This window comes from Callionymus lyra, chromosome 7 (assembly GCF_982586985.1).
Source record: "Callionymus lyra chromosome 7, fCalLyr1.hap1.1, whole genome shotgun sequence".
NCBI classification, from domain to species: Eukaryota; Metazoa; Chordata; class Actinopteri; order Syngnathiformes; family Callionymidae; genus Callionymus; species Callionymus lyra.
The window spans coordinates 8,831,117-8,843,646 of NC_141824.1; the positions used below are offsets into that span (position 1 = coordinate 8,831,117).

The following is a 12,530-nucleotide window of genomic DNA, read 5'->3' on the forward strand; positions in this document are numbered from 1 at the left end:
CACATCCTTCCCTGGAGTCTGACCGCCGACAAAATAACGCTTTAGAGTTTTGTTAGCGTCGGAAATCTTGTCTTCCTTTCATCTCTCTCTTCGTCAGTCATGATTGACAGTCGTTATCAACGACACGATTCACTCGTCGAGTCGTCGTCGTCTTCACTTCACCACGTTATTGATCCACAAGAGTGAGATCGACGAGTAACTGTTGACGTTTGATCAGCTATAGATGATTTTTATATGTTCACCACAGAAGTTTAGATTCAATCAAGACACGATTATTTACGATCACATCTCCACTCCAAACAAATCCCTCCATCATATCAACAACAATAAAACGATACGATTGCTAGTAAAACATTTTAATCTGTCGTACTTTAAATATAATCAGCCACTGGTGCATCATGGGAAACTCTAATTGGACATAAAGTCATTGATTTATCACTAATTAGTCGTCGTTCGATCCTCAGTCGCTTCTGGAGCAGAAAAGAAAAACATCTTAAACATGATCCCAATGGTTTCTATTCACCTCGAGCACCATCACCTGAGACTCGAGCCAGAGTTTGATTTACGACTCGTTTGATTGTAAAACACTGACTCTGGAGCTTAAATCTGGGCGAGAAGGTCCAGATGATGTGGTTCTGGTAACAATGGTGCGACACAGAAGGAGAACAATGGCTTCATGATCAGAGATGAATGGATCCTGAAGCTACAACCAGAGAAAACACTGAGTTACACTGATTTAAAAATGAAACATGTTATTGTTTTTATAGTTACATAAAGAAATGATTATGTATCTGGTGTTTTACAAATAAATTAAACTGTCATGAGTTAGTTTGTCCTTATTTTAACCAACAAAGATGAAGATATTTTAAAAGATGTGTAACATATATTTGTCAACTCTTATAAAATCACCTAAAGTCCTCATAAAAGCCACACGTTCAACAGTTTCCTGCTGAATTACAATTAATTTCACTTTCATTTCACGACAGAAGGAGAAAACCAACGACTAAAGTGAGATAAATCAAGGTCGTGAAACAATTGCAAAAGTAAATGATTGAAAAATAAATGTGCAGAACAAACTATAATTGCAGCCTCGACTGAAACTCACCAGTTATTGCTTTTTGGTTCGAACGAACAAAGAGAGGAAATTAATATTGACACGAATAAACAACAAACATGTTCAGAACACAAATGAATAATTGTTGGTTTATTTTGAAATGAATAATTCTTGGTTTACTTTTAAATAAGCCTAAAAATGAAAGATGGTTTCAGGCTTTTATTTTACGTCTTATTCACTTTTTCATCAAAGAAGAAGTAAATTGAAATAATTACTTATTAACAGGATTATTTTTCATGGTAATATCTTCGAAATGAAAAAGAACCAAAACATTCATTATTTTCCCCCAAAATTTCCACAATAAAATATAAAAATCTTATTATTATGTTAACTGTTGCTTCTTCTTCTAAATGTCATGAGAATTTATTTCCACAAACATCAGTGTCAGAGAGAATCAGAGAAGAAACCATAACAAGAGAAAGATGATCTTTCTTTGTGGAAACAAGATTCTCTGATAGTTTCATCGTGAAGCAAACAAGAATCAAGGACTTCAAGCAAAGATGATATATTTACAGCATCAGTCGACTCTTGACACTTCACACTCAAAGCTGCTGTTTCTCTGCTGTTACCGTTGGATTTAAAGACACAATATGTTCTTTTAAATCAACTTAAATCAAGTTAAATCAAATCGGTGAATATTTTGTATCAAAGCTGTCGTGATAGAAGATAAAAGATTTAAATAAAGTAAGATTCATTATGAGGAACTAAATCTTTCCAGACACTTTATTTTTACTGCTGATCCCGAACAATCCTGGAGGTTTTACTGACCATTAAGGTCTTGATGCACAGATTTATAGTCAAACTCATGGCAGCGTAAAGACATCGTAAAATCAATGTTTTCAAAAAGTTAGATCCAGAGTGAAGTACTTCAGGAAACCATTGTATGAATATTGCAATATATGGTGAATATTAAGATGAAATATTGATGTTAATGTGGATTTTTAGTGGATGGAGGAGAAAAGATCTTTCGTTCTGAGACTGAAAAATATGGTGGAATTAAAAACTGCTTCATGTTTAAAATTCAAATGTTATTTAATGATAAATGTTTATAAACATGTGAAAGAATGAGTGACAGAAGAAAATCATGAGCATGAAGAAGAAATGATGAAGCTTCAGAATATATTACATTTCAAAGATGTTTTCTTGTGTAAATCACTGGAACTGAACTTATTTCCATCAATGGTTCACTGCAGTGACATGTGAAGAAAACTCTGACGACAAAACACACTTGAAGACAAGATTCAACATCTATGTCACGTTATGTTCAAAGATGTTTTCTTTCATTTGGTGAAATATTTGTTCATTTGTTTCTCCAAATATATTTTCATCATCAAGTTTGTACTGAAATATAAAGATAAACTCTAAAAACATGACATATTTCTATGATCTCTTAACTTAAGAAAGAAAAATGTTTGTCAAAGAGATTCTTAAAGATATGTTTCCACATAAACAAACAAGAACTATTTGTTCCTCCGTCAACAAATCACTGAACAAGACGATTAAACCACAGACACATGTATGAGATTAAAAGAAAAACACTTTTGTATCAGAAGTCAACATTCAAATGAATGAACTCTAGGCACGAGTGAGAGATAAGAATCTAACATGTTCGTGGATCATTTGTCAGAAAGCCTGAGAGTAAAGACATCAATAAACTTTCAATTAGAGTTTTTTTTCCAAGTAAACGTTGTTTTCACAGAACTTTCTCTGAGTGTGACCCAAATAAAAGCCCATCATTAGCTCATTAGTTAGTGGTTTGTCAGGAAATAGTCTGGACATTAACACTGGATCAAGGTCACTGAGTGGTTGTTTGTATTTTCCTCCATTACCCTGATCTGTTTCCACTCAACACCCTGCTGTGCAGACGAGTCAGGCGGCAAATGACTGGAGGTCAAAGTTCATACAATCAATTAAACACAGTTTAGTTTCTTTCTTGTGTGTTTGCCAGCAGAATAAAACCATATCATGTGAATATATTCATGTGAAGTCGGAGGTTCTTCTTCCAGAGGGTGAAGAAGCCACGACTCCACGAGACATGAGACTCTTTCATCTTCTCAACACCTCAGAGAAGACCATCTAACAACATGGACCTCTTTTCTAAACACCTGCTGTTCTGGAATATTTGGAAATATGTAAACAAACACTTTTCAGGAGCAAAAAATATTCATAAAAACACTGTTTTACTTTGATCTGTTTGAGCAAAATTTGATAATTATAGTTTATTTAGACACAAATTAACATGTCCTTTAAAAATACAAGCTTTAACTTTGAAGCACAAAGTATAAATACTAAATCTACTAGATCTGAAACACACACAGTAGTTAGTACTTCTTGAACTTCAACCAACAACATGCTCGGAACCACAAGTTTCTAGTAGTACAAGTTGAAATGTAGAAAAGAGAAAAACCTGATCAATATAAGGATTTAAAAATAACTGAAAACTAAAAAACCTACTCAGGAGAATTGAAGTCACTCAAAACAAAATGTATCTTTAAATTTGATACAGTAACACATGCAGAGAAAATGACTTAAAGAACACAATGTGTAATACATAATACAATGTGAAGTAATTAGAACAAATTCTATAATATTTTGTTGATAACAAACCTCAGAAAATTCAGCGTGAAGAATTAAAATAAAATCATGCCTTTCATGTTTTTTCACCGTTTTTTAACACAATTTAAAAGCTGGTTTAAAAGTTCTGAGAAATGATGGAATTACTGCTGATAAAGATTGCTGTACATGACGTGGTACAAGTGTATTCATTAATGGACAGATAATAGTAAACCATGTCAAGTTGAAGCTCATTGTATTCTTGGTTCAATGGTTTGAGCTTTTGTTCTGACGATTAATGCTTCAATAGCTCAGAGTCGTTCATAAATCATAAAAACAAAACAGTTAATCCCAAAACAATCCTGCAGCTTTGCTGCTTTAATGAGAATCTGTTTCAAAGGTTCAGTCTTAACCCTTGAGCTCAAGTGGATCACATGACTTTAGAACCACTCGCTGCATTTACACTTCACTGGCTGATGAAGAACAAGGTTTATAATTGTTCTCCATTGACTCCCTTCACACCTTCTCTCTCCACTAACATATTCATTCATGTATAAAGTAGGATGAAAATGGAGGTTTTATTAAGAAGCTCTTGTTTTACTTAAAGACGCCTCTGGTCGTGTATGAAGTCATTTGCAAAAGTCAACTGTTTACCATATTTTCCGCACTATTAGACGCACTGGACTATAAGGCGCACCTTCAATGAAGCCTATTTTAGAAATGTTTTCATAAATAGTTTGCACCGGATTATAAGGCGCATAGAATAAAAGCTACAGTCAAACGTTTGACTGGGGTTGTGTTATGCATCCACTAGATAAAGCTGTGCTAAAGGGAATTTCTGACAACTCCGTTCACTCCCATGGTAACGATGTTCAAATGATGTTTAAAAGGCTGAGACTGGTGTTGTGAGCAGACAAATGTTGAGCGAGCAGCAGAGTGATTTTGAGTGTAGAACAACCAAGACACACTCGCTCAAACCAATGGCAGTAATATCACTCCATAGCCGTCCGCCATGATGTGATGTGGGTCGTAAATCCCACCCCATGATTGACTCTGAGTCAAAAAAGTGTTTGTAAACAAGTCACCACCAGTTAATGTTCATATATAAGGCGCTCCGGATTATAAGGCAATGTCTTTTTTGAGAAATTTAAAGACTTTAAAGTGCACCTTATAGTGTGGAAAATACGGTACTTAGAAGATCTAGTCCAGCTGTTCTCTCACCATCTCACATTTCATTCATCCTCACTCTGAGGATTTTAGCTTCACTGAGCAGTCGTGGGACAGAGTGTGTTTCTCAACGACTGTGTTCACGCTGTTATCCTGCAGTTCCAGACACTTCCTCATCATTCTGCAGATCTTCACAACAACCCCCTGGATCGATGCATCTCCTGTCACAGTCACATGAAGAACCTCCGGCAGTGCTGACTGTTGTGCAGGCGAGCTGCCTCTAAAGTGTTGCTTCAGTTCCTGGTTCTCTTCCTGCTGTGGGTCTTTGAACATGTTTGTGTGTAACATCTACTTCTGACACCTCCTGACGCCAACAACACCACATTAAAATAAAAATAACACAATGTTTTGTTGCTCATGATGACATTCTAGACAACATCAGATCACCAGTAAACACAGGCTTTGTCTCTTGCCCTGAACGACTGGGACAGTCACGCTGTGACCCTGAGACGAGAATTATGGGTAGAAAGTTACTCAATGTTTTTACCTTTAAAACGAACAGATATTGATCAAGAAGGTAGTTTGGTACTTTAGTAGTTCTTCCTCAACAACTGTCAACAAATATGTTTTATTGTTTCTCTCTCCACTGAATAAATCCATCATTTCATTTTTGTTGCAAACCAACTCATCTAGATCTGTGAAGGGAAACATTTTTAAAAAACAATGATTTTCTAAATGTAGCTTGAAATGTAGATATTTAGTGGAGAAGAAAACTACAAAATATAAATAATCAGGTCAATCCATTATTGAACCATGTGACTGTAAAAAAATACACAGTCAGAGTTGTTTTGTCAGAATGTACCAGAAGAAAATAGAAAATATTAAACAAATGTTAAATTATTCACCAGAATATGTTCTTTAGATCCAAAGTTTCAACACAATGGAAGGATAAAAATGCAGGTAAAATGTGTCAAACATAAAGTGATCTTCTAAGATTTTGTGATTTATTTCATTAAAGCAAAGAAAAATGATTGATTGATTGATTGACATTCCTGTTCAATTGTAAATTTGTTTCGGGTCAATCAATCAAACAAAAAGTAAGAAATAATCAAATTGAGTTGATGTTCCTTGTTTTTAATCCAAAATGCTTTATAACCGTTTAAAGAATAAAGTAACAAGAACTTCTGGTTGTTGTGACTTCCAGTCCGTCGAGTTCTTTGCTCGAGGATATTGAAGTGAAATAACTATTTAATAACTGACGACATTGAGTTTCATGTTATTATGAACCAAAAACCACGAGAATAAAGTCACAAAGATGAAAATGTTCAGATGTTTCCACTGATGTTTCTAAGGCTTCAGTTGAGAACAGACACTTCTCTGCTGCTGTTAAGGTCCAGATGAGCTCAGTGGTCTTGGTCGTCCTTAGATGAAGACACTTGTGAAGCGCGAGGATCCTCAGAGCCGTCCAGACGGAAGCCATTCCACCGTCAACATGGCAGCTCGCCTGGAGTTTGTCGACTGGCAGCACGTTTGCTCTTCAGTGTGAACGCCAGGCGTCGTATTTGAAGATCAGTTCAGCTCCATCAACGAGTGTCTGGAGGACAATCCTGAGAATCTCACACCTCGATCCAATCTAACATTTCTGGACACTGTTGAACAACAGCTGCTGAAAATCAAACTATTAGCCAAAAAATATTCACTCATTTAATCATAACATTTATTCTGCCTGTTCCCGAACTGGGTTAAAGTATATCCCAGCTACTCGGGGCAAGAGGCAGGGGACACCCTGAACTGGTGACTATTACAGAGAATTATACTTTTATTTTAATACACTTGTAAAAATCCTGAAATGTAACTTTTTTGTGTATTATTTCATGTTTTCTCTGTAGAAACTGAGTAAAAAACACTATCAAGTGTTTTGTAAAAGACTGAAACATAAAAGGTTCAGTGAATGTACTGAACAAGGATCTTACTACGTCCTGATCTGTCAATCAAGTGTTTACGACCTGGAGAACTGACATGAATTCATCACAACTTTACACGATTGAAAGGTGTGTGAATCCAGAGAAGAACAACACAAGGACTGTATTTACAGTAGTAGTACTAGTGTGCGTTCAGTTTGTCAAAATACAAAGAACTCTTCACTTTGACTTGACAACACCGACACGTCACGTTACTATGGAAACGAAGAGTTAGGCGACGCGTCAAAGAGGTAGAACATAAAGTTATGATCCAATAACTCAGAGGTTTTGCTCTTCATTCCCATAAGAATGTGTTCAGTGCAGTCAGATGTGAGTCATTATCAGCATCAGTTCTGTAGAAGTGAAGGGAAGTTAGAGGAGGAGGGACATTCTGGTGACATCACAGTTGACAGAAATATTTATCTGATTGGTCGACGTCTCGCTGTGTCGTAGAACAGGAAGTAGCTCGAGTCGATCTCGCAAGCAGATAAAAATATATTTAGAAATCTTTTTTTTTAAATGACAGACGTCTAATGCTGAGTCAAAATGGATTTTGCACGACAGTAAATAAAAACAACAGTGTTCAGGCAACACACTCTCAAGTTGTGACCTTGTATTCACTTAGTTTATGTTTTTTTGTTTTTTTTGTTTTTTAGTGTAAGACGACACATAAAAGGTAATTGGTTGAAAACCTGCTTTGTAAATTCAAACATGTCAACATAACTCTATACAGACATGATGAAAATAAAGATACAAAGATACGATGTAAACAAATAACCTACTTTCTTTATACGACCGTAAAACAAACTTTAAAATATAATGAAAAACAAAAAAGGAAAAAACACGACATTCTTGTAAAATGTCACCGTTTTATTCCAGAATGCTACACAATTATGTAAACAAAACATTATATTAGTCCAATAAATAAAACAATTTCTCATTTTTATAGGATTTAACAAGTGGACTATGTTTGTAAAAAATGCTCAAAGCTGTGAATCACTGCCTCGCAGTCAGAACAACCTTTCGCTTTACTTATCCATTTTCCAGTATCCAGTAAAACTATTGTAATTATGTTCGTGTCAAATGTTTCTTTGTTGATTAGATGTTGCCCTTGATGTTGGCGTATAAACATTAAATAGTCCTGCATGACTCGTCTACATGTTGGCCTGGCTTTAAACCAAGACTGCATTTCTTGTCAAAGAGAATAAACCAACATGAAGACCAGCGAGCTGCTATTTTGAAGCTGAGGACGAGGAGACGCTTCTGAGCCATTGGAAAAAAACGTTGGTCGTTGTAAGGACAACGATTTGGAATGGCGTGGAATAGAAAGAAACTGCTAGTGTACGGAGCAGCAGGCGTTGACCGGGTCAGCCAAAGAAAACAACAACAATCAAAGAGAAAAATATTCATGAGCTGCGAAGAAACCTCTTAGAACATCAGTTCGTAACATCAGCAAACGTTGCAGAGACATTTTGTCGTCCAACTAAAGTAGAAATACTTTCACACGAATCAGGAATTTAACCACAAAACAACCCAAATGACTTCATCAGGGCAAAAGGTGGAAGGTTTTAGACCAAGACCACCACCTAACCTTGACCTAACAGAGCATTTCACCTCCTAAAGAGGAGGCTTGATGGCAAAACATCCCAAAACAGAGAAGAACAGAAAAGAGATGTGATAAAAGCCTGGAAAAATACATCAATCGTTGATGGACATCAGGTAGCCTTGGTGTCATCCTATTTCTACCAGGGGCTCCTGCACTCGCTACCCTAAATAAATAGCCCCAGAAGTTTGACCCGCTTCTGTTTGGATCTAGAAATCAGGTAATGAAGGCATCATGTGGTGCACGCTGGACAGGGCCTCTTCTGATTGGATGACCCCTTGATGACCCTTCCATACCGCGATCCAATCAGATCGCCTTATTATTCACATGACCGTGTTGTTGTGTTGGGCTTAGAAATCTGCCGCGAGAACGTCTTTCCCGGTAAGAAAACCTTTCAATGTTGCTCACGTTTCAGCTCAGAAACTCCGTCTAAATCAAGAACAGACACAATGTTCGATCAAGCTACTAGTATCGCTAGCGCCGGGTTCCACGTCGACCATGTTGATGATGCCTGAGGATGGGGCGGAGATAGCAGGCATCAATCTGCGCTCTTTGTCCACAGTTGGGACGAATTTTCTAATTCCAAACAGAAGCGGGTCATGTGATCCCAGACTATTTTTTTCTAAGGGTAGCGAGTGTAGGAGCCCCCGGTAGAAATAGGAAACACCCAGGCTAGGTAGCAGGCAATTGTTATTGCAAAGGTTATGACATCAAATAATATATTTTATTTACTTTAAGATGATTTGTTCCATTACTTTTGCTCACTTAACATAAAATGCCTTTGAGTAATACTATTTGTGATATAAATATCAGGAACTAAAGCTGAAAATTATGAAATCTAGTCTAATACTTGTCTTATGATCTGTGTAATATTAATAAATAATATTTTTCTGGTGTCTCGTGTCTCAGTCAATAAACATCTGCTGCTCCAACAAAAAACTGGAGTCTGTTGTCCATATTCATGGTTAAACTTTATTTACACTGAAGAGAAAACAAGAATCACAATGATTACAAACAAACAGTCAAAGAAAGATTCATCCAAACACACGTGGATCATGTTGAAGCCTCAGAGAGTCTCTGGCTGAACATCTGCTGGAGACACATCCACCATCTCCACTTCCTCCACAGGTACTGGGAGCTGCTCTCTACTCCTGCTCCTCAGGACCACAACAACAACAACAACACACATCATGAAGATCACAACAATGAGCAGCACAGACCTCGCTAGATGGTGATCAACCTCTGGCTCTCCGAACATAACAAGGGTTTTAGATCTGAACACACAATGATCGTCTTTCATAACCAAACACCAGAACTCTCCGCTGTCTTCCAGAGAGATGTTAGTGATCACCAGGCTGGAGTTGGAGTGAGAGATTCTGTCTCCTTGTCCTTGATTTAACACAAGTGATTGTCTTCCTTCAGTTCTGTTTGTCTTCATGAACCAGTCAATCACATCAGGCTGTTTCCAGTCGCATCGAAGAGTCACGTTCTCTCCTCCAGTGAAGAACACATCAGCAGGCGGGTCAGACTCAGGACACACATACAGGTGGTAATATTCACGATCCCGATCACTGTGCTCACAGATGTATTCACCTGTGTGGTTCAAGGTCAGTGATGGAAACATCAGAGTGTAGTTGTGACTCTCTTCATATGTCGTCACTGAAATAATCCTCCACATGTGTGGTTTGTTTCCACTGATGTCAGAGCAGTTCAGCTCCAGACTCTCTCCCACCCAGCAGTGAATATAATTTGGTTGAACATCAACTTCAAACATGTTCAGTAGGTCACAGGTCTGATGGTTCTTCTCCAGGCAGTAATAAGAGTCACTATGATGAAATGTTACCAGCAGAGATGGTTTGTTCTTCACTTGCTCTAGTTTGTACATTGAAGATGTTTCATCATCGATTAAAGCTAATTCCATATTTATTGTTCTGTGGTTATATTGAGGTAAAGCCCACTGGACACTCTGGTTTGGTCCCACACCGTCACAAGTCAGCTCCAGTGTCTGTCCAGCAAGAAGGTCAAAAAACTGAATTCTCATCTTTTGTCTGTCACAAACCAGGAGAGTGAAGTTCCTCTCGTGCGTCACGTTGTTCTGGGTCCAGCACTGTTCTTGGTACTGACCCGAGTCTGAAACCTCCAGAGGGTATATTTCATAATAATCTTCTCTCTGCAGCCTGGAGTCATGATGCTGTGAAGAGTTCCACAGAAGTTTCTTCTGCTCACCGCTCCATCTTGAGATCAAGCAGACGTCATCAGTGGTTTTGTTCAGGATGAAGTGATGACGAGCTCCTTCCATCAGGAGGGTTTCAGCGAGGATGTTGTTGAAGAAGAACGCCACCAGCAGCAGGATCTGTGCAGCCATGTCTTCGTCTGTGAGTGAGAGTCAACTCTGCTGCTGCTTTATGATCTCAATTCTTCACCATCAGCAGCTTCTCACCTACGATCGTTGTAACGATATCGTCACGATGACGCTCTGAATGCTACTTCCTGTTAGCTTTATCAGGTGTGAAGCGTCAACAGAAACTATTAGGAATTCATACGTAGCTTCACATCATTTTTATGCAACTCAGCTAAAAACATATTTCTTATTGTTCATTCAATCAAACTGACTTCAACTTGTTTCTCTACTATCACTTTATTTTCGTATAATCAATGCACTTTTTAAAAATATTAACATTTCATTGATGCATGTGAGAAAATACACAAATCAATCTGTTTTTCTTTTTGTCCTTTTCTGCTCATAACGAAGGCGGATTCTTTTTCTTTTCCTTCATCCTAATCCGTCTCTGCTGCTCTCGTCTAATCTCTTGGAGACTCTACATTTCTTTTCCAAATCTCAAATCAACAACCATTGATGAGGTCAGCTGGTCTCGCAACACAATTGATTATTTGGTTTGATGATCATTTAGTTTCTGTGGTCACCTGGTGTTCGACACGGATCCTACGGACTGGGATCTGGGATTTGAAACCGTTACAAAATGAATGCTATTGTTCTGATTGTTCATGGGATTCATGAGAAGCAGCTGAAGCTTCTGAGATCGTTGTTCTCACATGGAATTATTTCAGTCCATGTTGGAAAAACAATGATAACCAAACATTTAATTTGACTTGATAAAGTCGACCTGTCGACTGAAAAAGGTTGGTTTTGGAAATGTCCTAAGTCTTCACCTTGGTTGTGTTATAAGCATTGTTGGATTAAAATTATTATACAATATACGTATACGCCACACTTAAATTAATGCTAAAAGATTGTCAAAATATAAAGTATAAATTACTCGCTTCATCTAAGAGCTTAAACGTTTGAATACACATTCACGATCATTCACTTATTTTTGCTGAAGAGGGTATTTTTATCATCATTTAATCATTTTTAATATTGTTTTTTGTACCGTCTTCTTTTAAATGTCTTTATTTTGTTACAACGCTGTAGGACTTTGAGATTTATTGTCTGTATGTAAAGTGCAATACAAACAAGATCTATTTTGATTATTGTTAAAACTGCCGAACAATGAGCATGAAATTCCATTTTCATCTTTTTTTCTACCAATTGAACAAATTACTTTTTTTTGGTTATTTTTTAAGATTTCATGATCCATTTCTCTAAAGATCAAGTTCGTCTGATATTTGCTGACGTGTCTTCAAATACATTTCCCAGAGAAACGAGACAGTTTTTGTCGTGAGAGTTTAATAACAGAAACTCTTTTTGGTAACAAGATTGCATTGAGTAGATGTTTCCATTTAAACTACTTTTCATCGAGTTACTGAATGAACTGCAAACTATTCCAAGGAGCTGAAAGCATATTAACTGTCGGTTAATAGTATAACTTATTATTAATTATAAGTTATTTCCTTTCTGACTCTTGCAAGACTTTATCGTCTGTTAATGTTAACCATCACAGCTGCTCTTCTGTAGCGTGAGGTTGCCATAGCAACACTGGAAAACATGACACGTGTTGAGCTGGTGATAAGAACTAAAGGAAACTTTGCAGATGAAAGGTATACGAGCTCCTGCTAACACAAGTTCCTTTTCTTTTTTCTTCAGTGTGTCACAAAGAGGTTAAAGGAATGTGTGGCTTTCAGTCTCTCAAAACCCATGTCAGGGTGACCTGATGTCTCCGTGTGAAAATGA

At 37.2% G+C, this 12,530-nt stretch overlaps 1 protein-coding gene across 1 annotated transcript; it reads right to left on the reverse strand.

Moving 5' to 3' along the window:
- Window positions 1-9,454: 9,454 nt before the first annotated feature.
- On the reverse strand, window positions 9,455-10,172 carry LOC148074985 (cell adhesion molecule CEACAM1-like). Its single transcript, XM_087796172.1, has one exon. The coding sequence runs from the start codon at window positions 10,170-10,172 to the stop codon at window positions 9,465-9,467; it is 708 nt and encodes a 235-aa protein (XP_087652298.1). The 3' UTR covers window positions 9,455-9,464.
- Between the last annotated feature and the right edge of the window lie 2,358 nt (window positions 10,173-12,530).

Bases quoted from the DNA above. Each gene is read 5' to 3' on its own strand.
- LOC148074985 (XM_087796172.1), bottom strand. From the start codon at position 10,172: ATGTTTGAAGTTGATGTTCAACCAAATTATATTCACTGCTGGGTGGGA.